We start from the raw sequence: 22,129 nt of genomic DNA on the forward strand, positions 1-22,129 counted from the left end.
TTTATTAAATTTAATAAGGCTAAGCGAGCATTACATGCGTGGTCGGAAGCAACTGCGCGGAGTGATTCCTATCGCAATGGGAAGAATTTTAGGTTCTCGCAGAGATGCAGACTTGCTATATGTACATATGTAGATACTATATAGGAAGATGCAAGATGCAAGATGCATAACAAAGAGCTGCCTATTTGCGCGTAGTTTGCAACTACTTACATTACATAGATGGCTATTAAAATGAGCTCAGTGGGAAGCAAAACTGTATGAATGTTTTAGCACAGAGATTTCTGCGTGCCCAAGTGATTGTCGTTCACGTTTGCAAGAAGTGAGTGTGATCACGAGGCCGCGCGGGACCATAAGTTACAGAATTTTGATGTGTAACGACGCATAATGGCCTTTTGGATGCCTCAAAATGGGGAAGAGACGTATATGAGGTACAAATAAAGTGTAATTTTAATGCATAAAGCTGATCTTTTGCTCTCCCAATCTATTGCACATATATTGCGAATTTGCCTTCAACTGCCACAGCTTTTAGTTCGTTTTTTTGTCGCCATCAGCTCTTCGTACGTTAAGTGGGATGCCCCATGAGATGTTATGCGAGCGATCCCATGAGACAAAAACGCTCTGGAAGATTATGCTGATGCTCTTCAACGATGGCGGCTAATGCTGCATTTCCAAATTTGATTTATGACCGCAAAAATGGACGCGTCAATATTCAATGACCGACGCTGTCACAGCTGAAGATCATCGCGTGAGATCTTAACTTTGTGCTGTGAGATGGCTTTTTGGACTAATGGACACCTCATTTGCGATGCTCTTGAATTATATGGCATCACCGTTTTTTGAAAGGGTGTATATAAGTAAATTGCGGAAGCTTCAATTAGCATTGGGAGAAAATTTGTCTTCGTTAATTTGAGACAATAGCCAACCAATTTTTCTCATCTTCCCAGCAGAAATAAAAATTCGGCAGCGTCATGCCCATAAGATGATTTTTAGCTTCAGTGATTTTTCTCTGCGTTCTCAATGCTGACTGAAGATTTTAATACATTTTGAGAAAATTATACATATTTCGTTCTTCTTTGTCCAAAACTACGTCATTGAATATTGAGTTTGGTAGAATATGAACAAAGGGTCATCTAATTGAATTTTTATTTTTCAATTAATTGAAAAGTGATGAATTTAGGATTGCAAGGTGATTTGAATTAATGATCGTTTTAGTTCCTTCAGATTCAAATTATGAATCATTTTTATTACTTTGAAATTTTTGTTACTTTGGAGGATTTTGCTGGCCAAAGTGGCCAATTTGACATTTTTAATCGCTCTAGAATTAAAATCTATTTAGCATTTCGTGATAAATTTTACATCTGTGTGTAAGGGAGTTTCATTATTTCAAAATTGTCGAAAGAAAACTTGGAAAATATTTTATTTTGGAAGAAAACGAATGTCAAACTTTTGAGGTTAGAAATCTCAATCCTCCAAGTGTTAAAAGGAGTGTATTTAGAGAAGGCCCTAGAAGAAAATATCATATTTGCTTTTAAAGTTGAAATAAAACTATTTCCAAGTCTAAATACATTAGAAATCGATTAAATTCTGTCAAACGTTAGAAAAGAAATGTCAAACGTCAAAGAAACATGAGTTTTAAAAGAAATGTCAAACGTTTGTAAAGAAATGTCTGGAAACGTCAAAATTTAAAAAGAATATTCAACGTAAAAAACGTGAGATATTGAAAGTTTGAAAAGAAATGTCTAATGGTTGTAAAAAATCGTCAAATGTTAAATTAATGTGCGATATTAATACAGAAACATAAAACGTAAGAAATCTAAACCGTTAGTAATGTTAAACGTTACAAAAACCTTATAAAAAAAACTCTTCAAATGTTTAAAAATAAAGCAAAACATTGTAACAGAACGTTTGAAAAGAATTGTCAAAAAAAACGTTGTTTAAATATTAAAAAGAATAAAAATGACAAGAAAAAACATTTATGACGTCATTGTTTGTGTTTTTGGTTTTTCTGCTGTTTTTTTTTAAACAGATTTTGGTATCTACAAAATAATGTCTCATTAGCAAAAAGTCTTTGATTCTCTACAAGATATTGCGTGCCACTATTGCTTCCTCGAATGGAAGTTTACCACACATACATATGAATAAGCTCCTTTTCAAAGGAAATCATCTTGCTCAAACCTTCCTTAGTAATTTTATTGCTTCCTTAAAAGAAAAAAATCTTCGGCATAGTCTTTGAAGAATTCTTATTTAAACATCAAGAGATAAACTAACAAATTAAAGTATAATAAAATTGTTTTAAAGTCAATAAAATTGATTATCATCAATTTATTTGTATGTTGAACTCTTTGCAGAAAAGGCATGACAAATGATGTTGGCGGTGATGCTAATTTAACTCGCTGGACGGACCTCACAGGTACCTACACTTTGCAATATAAAATACATCTTGATTAATCGCCACATACAGTTGTGTGACAATACTACGGTAGCCAAATATGAATCTTCACAAGACGCATAAAAGACTCTGCGCGCCATTGAAGGTAACAAAAGGAAACGGTGTTGTCCATTGAGCACGCACCATCAGATATTTTGCGGGCGATTTGAAGTTCAAGAAAACCATAATCTCGCAGAAATCATCCGGACAGTGGGCATAAAATGAGCTGAGAAAAAAAGAGAAGAAGTAGTTGGGATTATGCAATGCCCGCGGTGAATTCAAATCACTCCAGTTTCCCGCCTTGCGCGTTGAGGTGAATCTCATTTCATAGCGTCGCTGGAGATGTTGTGAAAAGCTCTATACTAAAACTCTTCACAAAATGACAAATTAAATGGTAATCCCAAATATAATTAAGTTATTACAAATCTAATTGCACATGCTACACATAAACCCATTTTAATCTCATGCTGCTCATTGTTTCATACGGCGGCGTGAGGGGAGACGCGGGCAGCGCGAGAGAGAGAAAAAAAAGGCGGCAACAAAATACATCACAGCTTTTTCATGCAATAAACTCTATAATAATTACTTTGTGCCTCTAAATGTAAGCTTATTTCACTATTAACAGACACATGAAATTTGTAATCACCCCGAGCATCTAATTAAGTTGTTAGCGAAATCTTTAAAACTTCGCACTTCAATAAATAGGTGGATTTTTCCTCATTCTCTCTTTCTTTGCATTTCTGGGGGAGTGTCCTCCTGTATGAAGTTTTTCATGTTTTTGACATCAAAATGCTGATTAATTGGTCTTAAAGATGGTAGATGGTGGGCAATTTAAATTATTATTATTATTAGTTAACAACGTTGAATACTTTAATTAATTAAATTCAAGTGAATATTTTATGCTTTAAATTATTAAAATTGAATTTTACAAAAAAAACCAATTTAATGTCTTTTAATACCTACAGTTTAAAAATCAATTGTTAAGAAATCTTAAGAATTCTTAAGATTTCTTAAGACTGTCTGAATGGTGAATTTCACCCTATGTGTCCAAATGGGTTGAGGATGAAATTCTCACCCTGAACAATCATATACGAGGACAAAATCTTTGATGTTTTGCCTAAAAAGTGGCAAAAAAGAATTTCCTCCTATTTGCACAAAATTGTGCAGTTGTGCGATTGTGCGGTTGTGCAATTGTGCGATTGTTTGGTTGTGCGATTGTGCGATTGTGCGATTGTTTGGTTGTGCGATTGTGCGATTGTGCGGTTGTGCGGTTGTGCGATTGTGCGGTTGTGCGATTGTGCGGTTGTGCAGTTGTGCGATTGTGCGGTTGTGCGATTGTGCGGTTGTGCAGTTGTGCGATTGTTTGGTTGTGCAGTTGTGCAGTTGTGCAGTTGTGCGGTTGTGCAGTTGTGCGGTTGTGCGGTTGTTTGGTTGTGCGGTTGTGCGATTGTGCGGTTGTGCAATTGTGCGATTGTGCGGTTGTGCGATTGTGCGATTGTTTGGTTGTGCGATTGTGCGGTTGTGGGGTTGTGCGGTTGTGCAGTTGTGCGATTGTTTGGTTGTGCAGTTGTGCGATTGTGCGGTTGTGCGATTGTGCGGTTGTGCGGTTGTGCGATTGTGCGGTTGTGCAGTTGTGCGATTGTTTGGTTGTGCAGTTGTGCGGTTGTGCAGTTGTGCGATTGTTTGGTTGTGCAGTTGTGCAGTTGTGCGGTTGTGCAGTTGTGCGATTGTGCGGTTGTGCGATTGTGCGGTTGTGCGGTTGTGCGATTGTGCGGTTGTGCAGTTGTGCGATTGTTTGGTTGTGCAGTTGTGCGGTTGTGCGGTTGTGCGGTTGTGCAGTTGTGCAAAAGTCCAAAAGGAACCCCAAATTCAACACTTTTCGCGAGTCTATACCAAAATCAGTTTTTCGCGTTTTCTGGCTCTTCTGTACGTTTTAGAGTGAAAAGACGTGAATTTTGGGATCACCCCAAAATTCCTTGTAAAAATGGGAAATTTTTTTAAAAATTTTTTTCCTTCAAATTTTGTCTTTTCAACCAAATGGGGTGAAATTCACCATTCAGACAGTCTTAAGAAATCTTAAGATTACTTAAGAAAAACAAGATTTCTTAAGAAAAACTTAAGATTTCTTAAGAAAACTTAAGAAATCTTAAGAATTCTTAAGATTTCTTAAGACAGTCTGAATGGTGAATTTCACCATTTGTCTAACTCTACCAATGTCTTCCCTACTAGTCTGCACCTAATTAAAATTTCAAAAAAATAAATTAAAATTCATTTTATTAATTTTTATAACAAATATATAAAAATAAATTTAAACAAACACAATGTTGTCTCTAAAATGTAGCTTCATAAAAAATATGTTTGTGTGTATGGATTCGTGTAATTGCGCGATTAAAGTATATGCTGCCGGGTGTTGAAAAATGCGTCTGCCTGACCTCGTCAAAAATTTGACTTTATCCAATTTGTGAATTCTTCAGTGAGTGGCGCCCGTTGTGTGAGCGGGTGGGACTTAATGAGACTAAAATGCTTCTTTGTCACTCTTTGCACGGAGATTTTTCTTCTTTCGCGGTGCGCACAAGACGAAGAATGATGATTGATTATCGTGCCTTTGGGAATCAATTGAAATCATCCCAAAAAGGTGGATGTAGTTCAATGTTGCGCACCTTCTTTTTTTTTTCTGTGTCCCATCGCAACACTTTAATTTTTCTCTAAGCGTTTTTACCTTTCTTGATTGATCGACAATTTCGTTCAGTGCGGTGGCTGTTTGTGCTTTAATTAAATTTACTTGTGTTTCACATTGCAAGAAGGGAGAATTGCGCGTACTTCTTTAACTTTTACGCAAAAGGCTTTTAATTCCCATTTTTGCTATATATCTTCTCACCTCTGTCAACATACAATGTGATGCCAATAAAATTGCAAAATATTTGAAAGAGAGATGAAAATCCCAAGTAAGGCCGCGTCAAAATTTTCAGATTAAAAAGCAATATTAATGAACATTTGAGGAGTAATTTTAATCTTTTTTTTTTTCTTCTAACGCTAAAATGTTGAAGCTCTTATCGCCAAAAGGCAAAGTGTGGTGGCAAGTCAAAAACGATCTGCCGTGCAACATTGGTTGGCAGGTAAAAAACGAAGGTAGATTGTGGAGTGATCTTCAATACGTCAAAGTCAAATATACTTGGCAAATCAATTCATAATTACCGCATGTTGGGGATTATTGGAAAAAAGAATGCAAAAGCACGCAGCAGTTAGTGAAAGAACGGTGTGATCCAAAAGTCAATCATTTAATTCGAATGACATACTTTCGGATCTTTTTCGCAATACGCGCGCGAATACTTCAAAAAGCAAAATGCACTTCTTCCATAACTTTGGCGCTACAATTTGCAAACGCATGCAATGGGTTGCACTTGAAGAAAAGCATCGCTGTAAAATAAGAGAGAGATCAACCTAGCTGATGCTGATGATCTGTGTACGCGCCGCGATGATCTTCCGAAGGTGCCTCCTTTCATTGTAGAAATGGAATTCATGTCATGCATAATTATGAGTGATTCGAATTTAAATGGATTTAATTGCTGCAAATTCTCTTTGCCAACCAAGGTCGCGCGGAGATGTTTGAATCAACAATCGGAATTATACATCATAGCGACAGAAATGATATATCATAGAAGAAGAGAACCTAAACCTCGCGATGAAGGGGCAAAGTTGATGACAACTTGTAATCAAGACCTTTAAGACCTTAAGGTAAACTAAAGAGAGAGAGAGAGTGTTAAGAATATTACGTACTGCTGGAACGGCTGGAACACTCCTTATTTCAAAGTGCGTAAATTGTATCTTAGTTTGTTGGTGGTTGCATCAATAAGTGTTGGAAGAATTACTTTCAAATTCAGAGAACATTTTAACCATTTTACAAAGAATTTATTTTAATTTGAATTAAAGTTAAAGTAGATAAAAAGAGAATTATTACTTACTTTACTTACATACTTACTTACCCAAAATCAATTAAAAAAAAATATTGCTTCAATATACTTCAATATACTTTTGTTTAAAAAGAATTTTAATTTTTTTTTTCAACAGGTGTCAGTTAAGTTCTTCATTCAAGATTCTCATTAATTTTTTCATTAAAAACAGTTTATTATTCCTTACAGAAAAGAAGAAAAAGAGAACTTATCGCTTGTTTTTCTTTTTGTAATTTCCTCTCAACATTTCTGCCTCATTTATATCTTAACACGTGTTCTACATATTTAGTTGTGTCTCAGTCTTTAGCCTGTTACGATCTTCTGTGGATTTGAGAAAATGGATCCTGGACAATTTTCCCTGTTAGACTACATTTTCTTTGTGATCGTGATTGTTGTGTCTTCTAGCATTGGACTCTACTATGCCATCAAGCTCCGGAAGACCGTAACAACGGTGGATGATTACCTACTTGGTGGAAGAAATATGCGCCTGTTACCTGTTGCCTGCTCCCTTGCTGCTACTTCCCTCACAGCTATGGCAAGTGTTGGTATAATTGCCGAAATCTACGCCTACGGGACGTACGTGTGGATAGTTTCGTACGGAGTCGTTGTAATGGGAATTTTCTTGTCATGGATATTTCTGCCAATCTTTTCTGAACTCAAATTAACTTCAGTCTTCAAGTATTTTGAACTGAGATTTAACCGGAGAGTTAGACTCCTTGCAAGTGGATTGTTTCTCCTGAGTGGCCTTATGTACCTGTCCGTTACAGTCTACGTTCCTGCTCTAACCTTTCAACGGGTTACAGGCATTAACACCTACGTTACAATCATAGTTCTTTCGTTGATCTGTGCTATCTATACGGCTATTGGAGGATTGAGAGCTGTTATATGGACTGATGTTGTACAACTTGTCTTCATGTTCAGTTCAATTGTAGTCATAATTTTTGTTGGAGTAAACTCTGCAAACGGATTTGATAACGTCATTGATGCAGCCCGTCAAGGGGGACGACTGTACTTTGTCAAGTAAGACAATTCTTTTGTTATCTTTTCATTATTTTAAACTCTCTTGTTTCTTTCAGCTACAAATCGATCAATGCAAGATCATCAATTTGGAGCCATGCCTTCTCCACAGTTTTCCTAATGATCTACCAATACGGTCTGAGTCAAACAAATATCCAGAGATTCATGTCTTTTCCGAATCTCAGGAAGATGCGCATATCAGTTTGGATACTTGTTGCTGTATTTAGTTTTTATAACTTCCTCATTGTAATTTTGGGTATTGTTCTGTATGCCAATTACGAGTCCTGTGACCCATACCGAGCAGGCTTCATCAAGAGAATTGATCACATCTTGCCGCACTTTATTCAGGAAAAAGCTTCTCTTTTTCTTGGCTTCAATGGAATCTTCATTGCGGGAATCTTCTCTGCCAGCCTGTCCACGACGTCTTCCTACCTGAATGCTATGAGCGGGATCATCTATGAAGACTTTATAAGTCCGTTGTATCCAAGGATGAAAGAAAACATGGCAGGGAGGATTATGAAGACAACAGTCTTTATTCTTGCTGTACTCCAGATTGGTTTGGTATTCTTCATCGAAAGAATGGGTTCCATAGCGCAGATTGTATCGCAGTGCATGAGTCTCAACGCCTGTACTATGATTACCCTCTTCACACTTGGAGTATTCATTCCGAAAGCAAATAGCAAGGTTCCTTTTTATTAGATTTTATTTTATTTCTACGATTCTACTAATTGGCTGTCTTGCAGGGAGCACAGGTCGGAGCCTTGACTGCTATTGCGTCCATATTAATTCTGATCATTGGTAGCATCAACGCTAAGCGAGAGCCTCCACTTTCTCTTCGAATCGATGGCTGCGATGAGATAATCCAGGAAAATGTCTTCAATTCTACCCTGAGCAAAACTTCTAATACAAATTCTAAACACGATGATCTTCATTGGATCTTCAGGATCAGCTTCAACTACTACGTTTTAATAGGATTGCTATTGGGTCTATGTGCAGGCTACATTGTAAGCTTCCTTACGGGAGGAAATGTGATCAAAGACCAAAGAGTCCTTGCCCAGTTTCTGAGAAGGAAAGTGTTGCCAGAGGAAGAAATGAAACTTAGATCAGAGAAAAATCAAGAATTAGAATAATCAAAACTATTAAATTACTAGGTTAGGTCTCTAAAATTCTTATTAGGTATATCAGAATAATTTTTAACAGCTAAAATTAGCTCATGTTTATAGTAATTTTAAGCTTATTATTGTCCAGTTTGTCATAAAAGTAATGCGAGAAAGTAATTAAATTTTTTTCGCTATAAACATTTAACACAACTTATTCTTTATTTCCATCACGAGATTACGGGAAAACTTAAATTTTATTTCTTCAGACTAATTTGCCAAAACGTTTTTTTTCGTAATTTAGCGTTCTATTTATGTTATGTCTTCCGCCGGCTTTTATTGTTAACTCAAATGAGCAGGGTTTTTTTTAAACTTTTATGAAATCTGATTTCAAAGTTATCTGAAAAAGTTAATTCTCAATTAAACTGGACAATTTTATGCTATTTTGACTTTTATTTAATTAGAAACTTTTTTATGCTACTTTTATGCGCTCTTTTGGTAGTTTAATGCGATCGCAACGAGCAAATTGTATGAAAGAATTTAAGACAGCAGTTTTCGTTTGATTTTGTACAGGATCTACTCTGAGTTAAAATAAGGTTTGATTGTAAAATATTGGATCTGACTCTATTTCTGACAAACAAATGTAACTTTTTGTTTTAAAATTCTGTTAACACGAAACACGAAAAAAAAATCAGAAAAAGTTTAAGATCTAATAAAACTATTTGAAAGTTTTTGTTAATAGGAAAAGGTGATTGTCTTCATAACATTTCTTAAAAAAAAACCCAGGACAGGATGTAGAGTATATGTAGATAAGTGACTGTTAAAAAAAAGTGGACAGATTTTTCATTTTCAACTGGGATTAGTTAGAAAAAATTGGCAAAGATTTGCCTAAATCTGTAAATAGTGACGTCATTTTTTACATTTTTACATCAATTCTTTGATGATTTGTTTACTGATTATTTCTTAAATACTTCACTTTGAAAAAAATACTTTTTATACGGCAAGATATTGATAGAAGTGAATATTTAAAGATCTGTTCTGTCCCTTTTAAATCATTTCAATGTTTTTTTACAACAATTGCTGCGTAAGACGACCTTCTCATAAGCCCATGAGGAACATGTGTTAAGAGAAGTAACATCGTCTTTTCAAAGGGAAGAATAAATCTACGTACAATTGCCGTAATTAATTTGTTCCATCCATCCGAAAATCAATGAGAAAAGGGAATTCCTTGAGAATTTACTTTCAAATCATCGCTATTACATTCTACACGTACCAGGAAGAGCTTAACAGTGCTACATAACATACATAATCTAGCACTTCGTGGAAGCATCCCGCGGCAATAGATCATTTTTGTGCACCGATTAAAACCTCTTACTTCCATAATATGACAATATGCGATGTGATAATGATTAAAAACAAAGCTTTATATGACTTTAGTAGGTGGTACTGTATGAATTTGATTGTTCACGTTTTCCTCCATGGGATGCATCGTCGTCGGTGAATTTCATGGCGATGTTGCCCCCAATGAAATTGAAAGTGATCACACCAATTAAATGGGATGATTAAATACAGCACATTCACATGGCGACTATCTAACAATTTAACTACATATATGTACTATATACACAATTTTATATATTGCACAAAAAGTGAATTAATGGTGGTGCGCCTAATGGTTTTACATTGACTTCCAGCTTACTTTATGATCAATAAATGGTTTTAAAATTGCTAATTCCTCGTTAATGATTCCATCGAATTGCTTATTTTATTGCTCGATCCACAATTTTGATGCGTCTCCACGCCATTCGTGATACCCACAGCATGCAATATAATTTACTTTTTTATTCATTAACGAGACTCATTTTCTTTTAATTCATCACACTCGTCATTTAGTCGCGAAGAACATACAAGCAGTTCGATTTCCAAGGAGATGACCAATAGATCACGTGGAGATCAGACGTGAGATGATCTCAATTTTTTCATGTTGTGCTCTGCTTGAATATCTTGATTTCTTTTGCTTGGAGTATTAAATTGAGACCAAAAACTAAGGCTAAAATATTAGTTATTTTAACAAAATCATTTATTTTTAATAAAATATATATGTCAAAATCTTCAATTGTTAGAAAAAAAAAGAAAAGATTTCATCAGAATCTACCCCATAGTTTCAGTAAAAGAATTTCCCTCCGTAGTGTCGATACACAACATAAGCGCATCGGGAATAAGTTCATCAAGCGGAGTCGGAGGCAGAAGAACAAGACACAGAAGAAGGCACAGGAAGAAATAGTATTTATGAGGAGTAAAATAAACAATTATGAAATAAACGGTTCATTCAAATTCAAAATATTTTTCACACATATTATTAAGGGAATTTGTGTAGAATCGAGCGAATATATTCTTCAAAACAGATCTTCTTAAGAATGTCTTCAGAATCCTTCAGAGGTTAAGAATTTTTGATAGGCCAAGCCGAATATTATCCAATATCCAAAATCTGAAAGAAATTTGAGAATGCTAAATCGGTTTATTTGATGAAATATTTTAATGCGAAAAATTGAGACATTTTTATGGATTAACATGACAACTTCAATGTTGCACCTTTATTAATTCTGCGCGAAAGAAAAGAATCTCACATCCACCCCCTCACACAGAGATTTTTTTTTTATAAAAAGAATAACAAGTTATTTGAATGTAAGACGGTTATTATTTATTGCTTCCTTTGTGGCAATCCAAATTTGTCACTGACTTTTATGAATGTACCATCAAACAGAGCATAAATCAGGGGAGATTTTATCTCTTCAATGCTTCTCTGTATTTATTTCACAAGAAGCAGCATCGCAAAAATGGTCACTAAATTGGCTTCTTGGTGAAGATTTTGCCTCGATATTGGCGGCAGATGGCCCAAATATCTATGAATTTTCCAGGGAGATTCTCATTTTAGAGTAGAAATAGCATAGAGAAGAGATACCTCATTTGCCTGCAGTTAATTGCCATTGTTGTGCAATTTGAACGCGTGGTGTATTTAACATATCTGCAAGTGCCATCGGGCAATGGAACAATGGCCCCCAATGTGAAGACACCACACACATTTTTCGGGCAATTGCAGAGGTGTCCACGAAAAAAAAATCACTTTCTGATCTCCCCTAGAGCCTAATTCGAACGGTGGGCTCGTTTTTTTTTTCATCTCCATCAGCAATTAGAGCATTTGATGTGTTTAATTTTTTTTTCATCATTCGACTATCGCAAGAGGAGCGCGAGCTCTTAAAGAGTGGCTCGCAGCACGTGAAGATGATATTCTATGTATGTTGTGCCATCGCACTTATGGGATCTCTAAATGAAATTGTTTTATGGTTGAAAGGTTTCAATTAGGAGTCGACCAGACAATGAACAATATGCTAAGCGGTTTATAATGTTTCAATTTGGTACTTTTGTGAGATCTTTAATGTACACACACATTATTTGAGGTATTAATTGCAGATTGTTGTGCAAAGGGAATGCCGCAGCGTTGTTGTTCAATCGTTTTGTATCATTTCAATCTGAATTGGTTGCGCTGAAAGTTCGTTATTTCCGCTACATTTTGATTTTTAAAATCTTCAAAATGACAAACTTTTAAATCCCACTATGACCTTATTTGCAACTTGCAACAGCGCCATCTTTATTGGTTATCTGCTTTCACGTCAAGTCAATTTGACAGTTTGATTAATTTTCCATCAATTTAATTTTTCCTTAAACTCCTTTTTTTTTCTTTGCGCATATGGCCGCCCTGACGCCGCACACTTCACTCAAACTACAACAATTTTCCTTCGAGTGACACGCACGTAAATATACATACATATATACCTTTAGTTATAGCGTGTAAACTGAAAAATACACCAGTTTTCAGAAAATTAAATACAGCAAAAAAAAAAACAAATTCACGTGGCGCCATCTATTATGCTTTCTCAAAAATACAATTTTTTGAACATTTTTACACCAACCATGTTGGCGCTCGGTGATGTGTTTTCGGAAATTCCGGAGCTCTCAGTGTTGACATATTTGCTATTGTCATTTTTGTTGCTAAAGTTTACGTTCGTAAATTAAGTGATAAAATTGCGATATAAGGAAGAAAAGTGCAAAAAAGAGTCCCATGTCTTCAGAAGACCTTTCCAGTGAAGAGGGCCAGGAGTGCCCTCCTGGAAAAAGGAGAAAAATAGAAAAAGGTGAAAAATAAAATTCTAGGTTAAGTTTAACATAGAAATTATTTTAACTATTTCTTTTAAGGTATATTTGTTATTTCCTAGAGATATGTAAGCTGTTGAAGTTAGATTAACGACTGATGTAAAGGTGTAAAGGTGGAAAAATTCAGAAGCAGACTTATGATCATAAGACAGCTTCCGAGTTTTTCCACCTTTACAGTCCGTAAACCGACATGTCACAAGGAATTCTTGGCAATCGAAGAGTAATGTAATTGTATTGCCTCATCAACAAGCAAGAAAAAGAAACTCCCACTTCGCCCAGCCCAAGAAGATTCTTCCGAAGAATATGCTCCTAAGGATCGACGGGAAGCATTTCCGTCCCAGACGCCATAGCCCTTAGCTTAAACACCGTAGAGGCCGCGGAAGTTATCAGCCCGCGTTAGTTATCTTCAGGATTGAAGTGAACGCGAAAAATTGGTGACTCGTCTACGTCATGTAGCACAAAGGATTGAAAGTAAAAAAGTTCTCCTACGAACCTACCAACTAACTCCTAACACAGTCCAAATAGTCTATAGAGTAGGTGTAAAGATATGCCATCGTTTTTTCTTTAATTTAACTAGTACTTGATGTCTCTGGTTGGATTTTTTTTTCAACGTTGAGCTCTATCTCTAAATTCAATTTGTTAATTTTCCTCCATTCTCCAACGAGACTCATCTCATTTACTCAATCTTTTACTTGATATACTCGCGTAGCTGTTTTTATGCCCTTTTCTCAGCTGAGGTAATGCACTTTCTTGATGACGGACAACCTAAGAAGAGACACACAAAAAAAGAGCTCATAGAAAATGGGACCTCCGCCAACGAAGGGGCATCAAGAGTGGAAAACAAAGTGCGAGCTGTAAATTGAATCAGTTCAAATCGTTTTGCAACACAATCCATCACGATGGATGACGGGAGATGTCATTATATTTTGCAAACGCGCTCTCCTCTTGTAGGGATGATGTAAGCTAAAGATGGCAAAGTGAGACGATACGGCATGTGATCTCTTGGAGGTGATGTCTAATGATGCGCGGAGCTCTTCAACCTTTTTACCGCAATGTACACTGCAGAAATTAAGCATTAAAATGTAGAGTAAACGCCATTCATATCATCGTGAAGAATACAAATGGTTCAAGATTGTCTTCTCTTGTGGAATTTATCCTCACGCTCTTTCACTTTACTTGCTTGCAACTTTTTTTTTATCATGGGCTCTTCCATAACAAAGTTTGAGCATGATTGCAAAAGATTAAGGAATGTTGTTTAAAACCTACACTAATTTGTACCAAATACATAATGAGGATTATTTAAATGAAATTATGGAAAATGAATGAGAATGAAATTATTATGATGATTATTTTGTACTTTATTAATAAATCCTTACTGAAACAAGAGGTATGGTATTTTTTGCTTTAACAATGCCTTTTAACCAATTTAACCAAAGGAGTTAAAATTTGAAATCCAAAGAAAATCAGTTTATGAAAAACCTTAAAAAAAACCGTTAAGTATAAAACAAAGACTTGATTTGAAACATAGGTCTAAATCTTTTTCTTGGAAAAGGAAGAAAATTCACTCAGTGAGAGAAAAATGTCAAAAATTTCCCTCCGGAAAGTTATTTAGCCATTTGTTAGAGGAAGAATACTGTTGAGAGCTAGAAGAACCATGGCTGGAATCAAAGCCGGAACCAGAGCTAGAACCAAGTTTATTCGTGGGAGCTCCAAGAGACAACCCATTATACATTTTGTGTTGCAATGGTTGAAATAAGACGCAACAAGCATGCCCCATTTGCTCAAAATAGCGTAGAAAAAAAATGGATTTTATAGAATTTAATGTAAATTAATTGTTCTATGTGTAATGTCCTTATTTTACGTATAAAAGGCTAAAAAAAAGCTTGACCGAGAATTGTCCTCTCTGAGCATTAATAGATTAAATATTGTTATGAACAAATCGAATTTCTTAATCCTTTTGTGTTCTCACGATATTTATTCTATGGTATGGATGCTCTCAGAGGACATTACTCAGTAATAATGTGTTCTTTGACCTTCTTTGCGTAAATTCAACGTTTCTTTAACTTGAAAAAAAAAACAAATTAAATTCAATAAAATTTGGGAAAATGTAATGTTTCATGTTTGGCTGAAAGTGTAACCCAAAGAACGCTAAAGGGTTAAGAGAAATATAAAAGAAATTTTGTGAACATATTTTATCTTTCATTTTCCTTTTCCAGAAAAATTAGAACACAGCTAAGTTATTTTTTCTGCAAAATTCAATTTAATTTTCCTTTTTTAAACGTAAAGTATTTTGAAGATTAAAGATGCGAGATTGAAGAAGATAAAGCAACATTATTATTTTTGCTACAACATGATTAATATTCATTGAGATAGGAGGGAAAGCAAGTTCAATCGTTGTGACATTGAATGGCTATATACTTTACTATCTGACCAGTCATTGAAAGGAGTAACTAATGATGATGACAAAAATTATTCAACATTGTGAACATTGTTAGGCAATTTTGTCGTATTGTTCACACATTCATAACGTACGCGTATTAATAAAAATTATCGCGCTATTTTATATGGAAGGAGTGGGCTGCGATATGGCAGCTCATGGTTCTCATGATGGTGGAAAATGACTGATGATGAGTCAATGGGACTTCCATTTATTCTTCTTTATTACATTCTGCTTGCACTATATACACACATAAAATGAGAGAGAGAGAGCTTTTCAGGGTTAAATGCTGTGAGTCGGTGGTTGAGGGTCAAATACATGGAGGGCGGGTGAAGGCTTTAGTAGCCTGAACCTCGATTCTGGGGATTATCTCGGGGATAGCCTTCGGCACCTCCGTTGGCGTATCCATTAGATGAGGAACCTCCACGTGCGCTTCCGGGTCTACCGAAACTTCCACGTCCTCCGGGTTGTCCTGCACCACCAGTTGCACCGCGGCCATCTTGGAATCCACTTTGACCAGCTCCGGGTCCTCCACGGGGGTAACCGTCAGCACCACCCCCAAAACCACCACCGGTACCACCAAATCCAGAAGAGCCCTGAGCCCCCGGTGATCCTGATCCACCGAATCCAGGAGAACCTGATCCACCGAATCCGGGTGATCCTGCTCCGCCAAACCCTCCGGGACCACCTCGGGGATAGCCAGCATCACCTCCACCAGCTCCACCCTGTGAGAAACCACCTGCACCGCTAAAGGCGCCATCTGAACCACCGCCGAAACCACCTGAAAATCCTCCAGCCTGACTTCCTGGGCCACCTGGTCCACCGGATGGGTAGCCACCAGCGCCTGGGCCACCTGGTCCACCGGATGGGTAACCTCCTGCACCACCTGCGGCACCTGATTGATAGCCACCAGCTCCACCAGGGCTCCCTGGGCCACCTGGTCCACCTGATGGGTACCCAGCAGCACCTCCCTGACTTCCAGGACCACCTGATGGGTATCCCCCAGCACCACCGGAACTACCACCTAATGAATAAATATGCCCATTCAGTGCCCCCCAACACAACGTTGAGGATTCACTTTGTACCTTCATACTTAATTTGTGGTCGGTAACCGCCTAGATCTGCTTCATATTCTACTATTTGTTTTCTACCATCTGGAAGCAAGACATTGTACTGACCGCTTGTGTAATCTCCGTCCCGTTGCTCAGAATGACCAAAGGACGTGCCACTGGCTGGATCATCAACTTGGTAGCTAAAATCATACTTGGCAGGTTCCTAATGCAAAAGGAGAGTCAACCATTAATCCTTCATGATTACAAGAAGAGGTAGTTGTGATACGAAATCTCTTTTTACATTGCTTCCTGAGTCTGAACCACCGGGATATCCAGAGCCGGAACCTCCAGCACCGGGACCTCCTGCACCGGAACCACCGGAACCTGGTCCAAAACCTCCGGGACCTCCACGTGGTGGGTAGCCTTGATCACCACCACCAAATCCACCTGGTTGACCGGAACCACCTACACCACCTTGGCCGAATCCACCGGCTCCTCCGGCAGCACCTGGACTGCCACCAGTGCCGAATGAAGGAGCTCCGTAGCTCGATGAGGGAGTTTGGGAACCACCGAACCCACCTTGGTTACCTCCGAAACCTCCTTGGTTGCCGCCGAATCCCCCACTGGAGCCACCTCCGAAACCCCCTCCTGGACTTCCACCACCGAATCCTGATGCCTGTCCTGGGGGTCCATAGCTGGAGGATGGACGCTGTGCGCCGGCTCCCCCAAATCCACCTGAAGCACCTCCAGCTTGACCTGGCGCTCCGTAAGATGTCGCAGGAGTTTGTGAACCACCGAATCCAGGTCGCTGTCCGGGACCACCAAAGCCGCCACCAGTCCCTTGAAATCCACTTCCTGCTCCCTGTCCGGGTGGGCCATAACTTGAGGACGGTTGCTGCGATGCTCCAAATACACCGGCACTCCCTGATCTGCTTGGTGCACCAAACCCAGGGGAACCACCTTGTCCCGGTGCTCCACCCTGTCCTGGAGGTCCATACGAAGATGAGGGACGCTGTGATCCACCAAAGCCAGGGGAACCAGGTTGCCCACCGGGTCCACCTTTAAGAGAATTTTTTTCCCGTTCAACATTATTTTTCATTGACCTATTAACCTAATTATTTGCAATAGAGAGATGCAAATGCACTCTGCAAGACTTTCCATCTCAACGGTGGCTTTATGTATAAAAGCCACTTATTAAATTTGAATTAAATCATCATTTTCATCTTCAGGTTGCAACTTCTTGTCTTCCTAAATTGCATCCACAAAGCAATAAAATATGAATTAACATTGCGCAGAAGAGCATTATTTTCGCAATAATTTCTTGATTAAAGCGGAGAAATGTTTGGTAATACGTCTCTGTGGGAGTAAGATGCATTTTGCATTACCTTGGCTACCAAATCCACCACCAGGGCTTCCTTGTCCAGGAGCTCCATAGGATGTTGAGGGTGCTTGTGAGCCGAATCCACCGCTACCACCGCCAAATCCCCCACTGCCACCTTGTCCAGGTGCTCCATAGGTGGATGAGGGTCTTCCGCCGATGGCAACAGATCCGCCAGTTCCACCAAATCCACCTGATCCTCCTTGACCAAAGCCTCCAGCTCCCTGCCCGGGAGCTCCGTAGGTTGATGAGGGTCGCTGCGAGGCACCAGGTGCACCACCTTGTTGGCTAAATCCACCACCTGGTGACTGCCCAGGTGGTCCATATGAAGAGGATGGTCTTTGAAATCCTGACGATCCTGCTTGTCCAGGACTTCCACCGCCAAAACCTCCACCAGGTCCAAATGATGATCCCGGAGCACCTTGTGCCCCAAAGCCTCCACCTCCTGTTTGCCCAGGTGGTCCATATGATGAAGATGGTCGCTGTGAAGCTCCTGGAGCCCCAGATCCACCTGAACCGAAGCCACCAGCTCCACCGCCGAAGCCTCCACCAAACTGGGAGTCACTTCCAAAGCCCCCACCAGCACCACCCTGACTCGGGGGTCCATATGACGATGAAGGCCTTCCAAAGGCACCAGGTTGCCCGAAGCCTCCACTTCCACCACTACCGCCCCCACCACCAAATCCAGAGCCACCCTGTTGACCTGGTGCCGCATAAGACGACGAAGGGGGCAGATAGGTGTTGGCTGGTGGTTCTGGGCGCGCACTAACAGCACATAGCGTGGCTAGCAGCAGCACCAATGTCCAAGACTAAAAGTGAAAGACACGCTAAAGCATTTGGAAGTTGATGCTGGAGGTATTTACCACACAGTGGGCATGTTAAGGTGTCTCTAAGTTTTTTCTTTAAAGATTTAATTTTTTCCAAAATGAAACTTTTATCTTTTATCAAATTCAAACGTTAAAGAACACGTTAAAAATAATTTGAAAAAAAAAAACGTCAAACGTAAGAAAAATCATATACCTATTAAAAACAAAACGTTAAAAAATCATGAATGTCTTTTTAAAAAATTATCAAAAACAGTTTTTAAGATCTCGAAAACATATGATGTTCGGCTATATTAAGAAATGTCATAATTGAAAAAGAAATGCCAAGTTTCAGATAAGAAATGTCAAGTGTTTTGAAATAACGTCAAGTGTCAGAGTAGAAACAAAAATTATCATTAAAAATTAGAAAATTTAACGTTAGAAAAAACATATAAATCTCAGTAAAAGGGTGGATTCTCTAAGAGTGAAAAAATCTCGTGATAAACTCCCGAAGGCTTTTTGCAGGGAAAAAGTGAGGAAAACTTCACGTGAGCATGATCCCCTAAGGAAAATAATGCATTCGTGATAAACTCCCGTAAGATTTTCCCGGTTTTCACGTTTCTTTTAAAGTGCTAAAGCCTTCAGGAGTTTATCACGGGAGTTTTTCACTCTTAGATAATTCATTCCCAGGGTTAAAATTTGCAAGAAAAGTGATTTAAATTAAACTTCACTACACAGGGCAAATAAAATAATGTTTTAAAATCTAATCCATTCATTTCCTTTTGCGTTTTATTACTTTTATCATTTAATTTTAATTGAAAAATACTTAAAGTTTTTTTTTTTTAAATAAATCAATTTAATCCTGAACACTGAAGTTTTATTAACTGAAACACCTCAATTGGACCACTTTGTATTCCATTTGGAGCTTTCTCAATTGTAATTTATTCCCATTTATCGGTGTATTAAATATATCACACGATTTATTGAACACTTCTTGAGCAACTTCTGATCATTTCCTCTCCCTTTAGAAAAAAAAATTAATCCAAGAGATCTTCTGTATATGAGAAACGATTGATTGCGATGGACATCGCCGTGAGGGTTAATATGAGGAACGAATTGAATTATGTCTACCTTCCACATTTAAAATGGTCTTGTAGCACTGTGAAGCACAATCTTATTGGGTACAGAAATGACTTATTGGGTGAATAAAATTTTCTTTAAAATTTAGGTAAATAGAAGACTGATCGTTTTGGACAATTCCCTTGTGACTGATCCAGCTGTGTTCGGAAAGTCTTCTATTTATACTGAAAAACCATAAGTCACCGCTCGACGTGGTGAGATGTGCGGTAGCTACATTGCGGGATGGCACATGGAGTGGTAAGAAGAGTCGCGCAGTGTTGCTGCATCCCGCACATGTGAGGATGGGGAAGAATGTAACCATGTGCAATCGCTTCTTTTGCTGCACCATAAAGCGTCATATCGTCATTAGATGGTGAACGAATCTCACCATCAGAGCTCTGCTGGATTTTCTATACAGCAAAGCAAAATCTCACTGTATTTGATGCTTTTTAATGCTTCTTTAAGTGGTGTGTGCTGTGTTCTTGCTAGATGCTTCCCTTTCATAAAAAAACAAAAACCAAAAAAAAAATGTTACAATCACCACATTTTGAGGTGACTGTGTCGCCCCACGGAGCATCTTCCGTGCACTCACAGCGCGCCAAGTTTTGCCAATGGGGGGATTTTGCAATTTGCTGCACACTGTATGAGAGCATCAAGAGATCATACCTGAATGGGATGAAGAAAAAGATGATCTCACATCCACTCTGGGTGTCCTGGGTGCCACACAGCATGGCGAAAAATTCTCAAACATTAATTTCATTCCAATTTCATTCCATTTCAGCTGCTTAAACCCAACGTCATCTTGTGATGATGATTAATGTTTTAATCCCTTTTTGCTAAGCTATCTTACTAATTATTGTTTTTCCAATTGAAATCTGCAGCATTAGCAGGTATAAAGTTAACAATTAGCACGATCCGTGGAAGGTCTAGAGATCATTCACGTGACTCCGTTGCACATTTATTTACCCCAAAGCAGAGCTTTCAAGAATTATTATCATTTCCCATTTACCAAAATTGCCGTAGGGGGTTTTCTTTGAAATCAGGGATTTAGGGGCAAATAAGTAATGTACTCATTGCAAATTAAATCAGCAAAAGTATAGTAAGGAAAAGAGTGAGAATTTTTATGCAAAATGACTTTAATTCCAAAGTTTGAGGCTTTAATGTTTTTATCTTTGTAAAATTTGAGATTTCTGTTTTAAAGGTTTTGTACTTAACGTTAGATTTGTGCAAATTTGAATTTTTGGTATGTTTGACGATTTTTTTCAACCGTTTGTCTTTCAGTGTCCTACGTTTACCCGTTCCGTTTGAAATGTTTGACGTTTCTAGCATTTTGTAACGTTTGGCTATCTATCGTTTGACATTTAGCTTTTAACGTTTAACCGTTCTATTAGAAATGTTGGAATTTCATGAATTTTCTTCATTTTCTATCAATTTGATGTTTCTTTTCAAAACGTTTTACTGTTCTTTTCTATTGTTTGACATTTAGTTTTAACGTTTAACCGTTTCTTTTGAAAATGTTTAGCATTTCTTGCATTTTGTGTTTTTTTTAACGTTTGACTTTTTTTTCTTACGCTTTACGTTTTCTTTCCAAAGTTTAACATTTCTTTCCTAACATTTATTCGTTTTTTTTTTAAATATTTGACATTTCTTGTATTTTATGTCTCTTTGTTAGCATTGATGTTTCTTTTCTTGCTTTTATGCTCCTTTTCTCTCGTTTAACGTTTCTTTTCTAACGTTTACATTTTATTCTTACCGTTTGACATTTATTTCTAACGTTATACGTTTTTAATCTTAAATTCTTCTTTTAGAGCATTTTATGTAATTTAGCATAAAAATAATTATTTTCATTTTTTTAAAGAAAAGCCTAAAATCTCTTCAACTAATTCGTTTTTTTTTTATATAAACAGCCTCTCTGATTAGCGACATAAAGAGCAAAAATTCTAAAAGATAAAAATATGCACACAAATTTGCAAGAGCTAAAAAAGTGAGCTAAAATATGTTATTATTAAAATTTCCTTGAAATATTTGATCTTCTCAAAAGAACTGTCCAAATTAAAAGCATCTCTTGCATAATTTTTAAATTTAGGTAATGGAAAATGAAAGATCATCTCACATGAAACGTCAGTTCAATTGATCTCCCTTCTAACAAAAAAATATGAAATTTAAACAAAAAAACTGTCTGGTGATTCTTTAGAGCGTTGTGGGACATGTTACAGGCTGTAAAATTGATTTTATGAAAGATGCATCAAAATTGATGGAAAAATTAGATGAGTACAAGATAAACAAGCATTTATTGTACGTACATCACATAATAGTTATGTACATTAATTTTGCGAACTAGTGCACGATGTAGTTGCTTTTTGCACACTCATGACGAAGGAGTCATAAAATTAACATATTAGCTGACATTCACCCATCACTCCGTCAAATGGCGCATCGGCGAGAATCCCCCTAAACGCTCTCACAATACATTGGACGATTAACCTCTTTTTGACACCTTCATTGATATATGTACGTCTTCTTAAACATACCTACATATACCTCTAGGTATGTACTATTGCCCTAATACATCACCCATCAATTTTATTGACCATCTCTGCACGACATCGCTTTTGATGACTCCCCCACCCTGTTGC

At 37.6% G+C, this 22,129-nt stretch overlaps 5 protein-coding genes across 5 annotated transcripts in view; 3 read left to right on the forward strand and 2 right to left on the reverse strand.

Moving 5' to 3' along the window:
• Window positions 1-22,129, forward strand: part of LOC129795035 (probable asparagine--tRNA ligase, mitochondrial) — a 1,173,171-nt gene that overhangs the window by 612,115 nt on the left and 538,927 nt on the right. The gene's annotated exons all lie outside the window — the stretch shown is intronic.
• LOC129794972 (mucin-2-like) overlaps window positions 1-22,129 on the reverse strand; it is an 826,140-nt gene that overhangs the window by 400,142 nt on the left and 403,869 nt on the right. The gene's annotated exons all lie outside the window — the stretch shown is intronic.
• The window catches only part of LOC129795002 (sodium-dependent nutrient amino acid transporter 1-like), an 899,230-nt gene that overhangs the window by 338,174 nt on the left and 538,927 nt on the right, over window positions 1-22,129 (forward strand). The window lies entirely within an intron of this gene.
• Window positions 6,716-8,094, forward strand: LOC129795266 (sodium-coupled monocarboxylate transporter 2-like). The gene is made up of 2 exons (XM_055836350.1): window positions 6,716-7,398; window positions 7,455-8,094. The coding sequence occupies exons 1-2, from the start codon at window positions 6,716-6,718 to the stop codon at window positions 8,092-8,094; spliced, it is 1,323 nt and encodes a 440-aa protein (XP_055692325.1).
• Window positions 15,382-20,070, reverse strand: LOC129795267 (uncharacterized). The gene is made up of 5 exons (XM_055836352.1): window positions 20,029-20,070; window positions 17,579-18,380; window positions 16,495-17,252; window positions 16,227-16,416; window positions 15,382-16,165 (listed from the first exon to the last, which is right to left on the reverse strand). The coding sequence occupies exons 1-5, from the start codon at window positions 20,068-20,070 to the stop codon at window positions 15,480-15,482; spliced, it is 2,478 nt and encodes an 825-aa protein (XP_055692327.1). The 3' UTR covers window positions 15,382-15,479.

Source organism: Lutzomyia longipalpis, chromosome 4, assembly GCF_024334085.1.
Source record: "Lutzomyia longipalpis isolate SR_M1_2022 chromosome 4, ASM2433408v1".
In the NCBI taxonomy this organism is placed as follows: domain Eukaryota; kingdom Metazoa; phylum Arthropoda; class Insecta; order Diptera; family Psychodidae; genus Lutzomyia; species Lutzomyia longipalpis.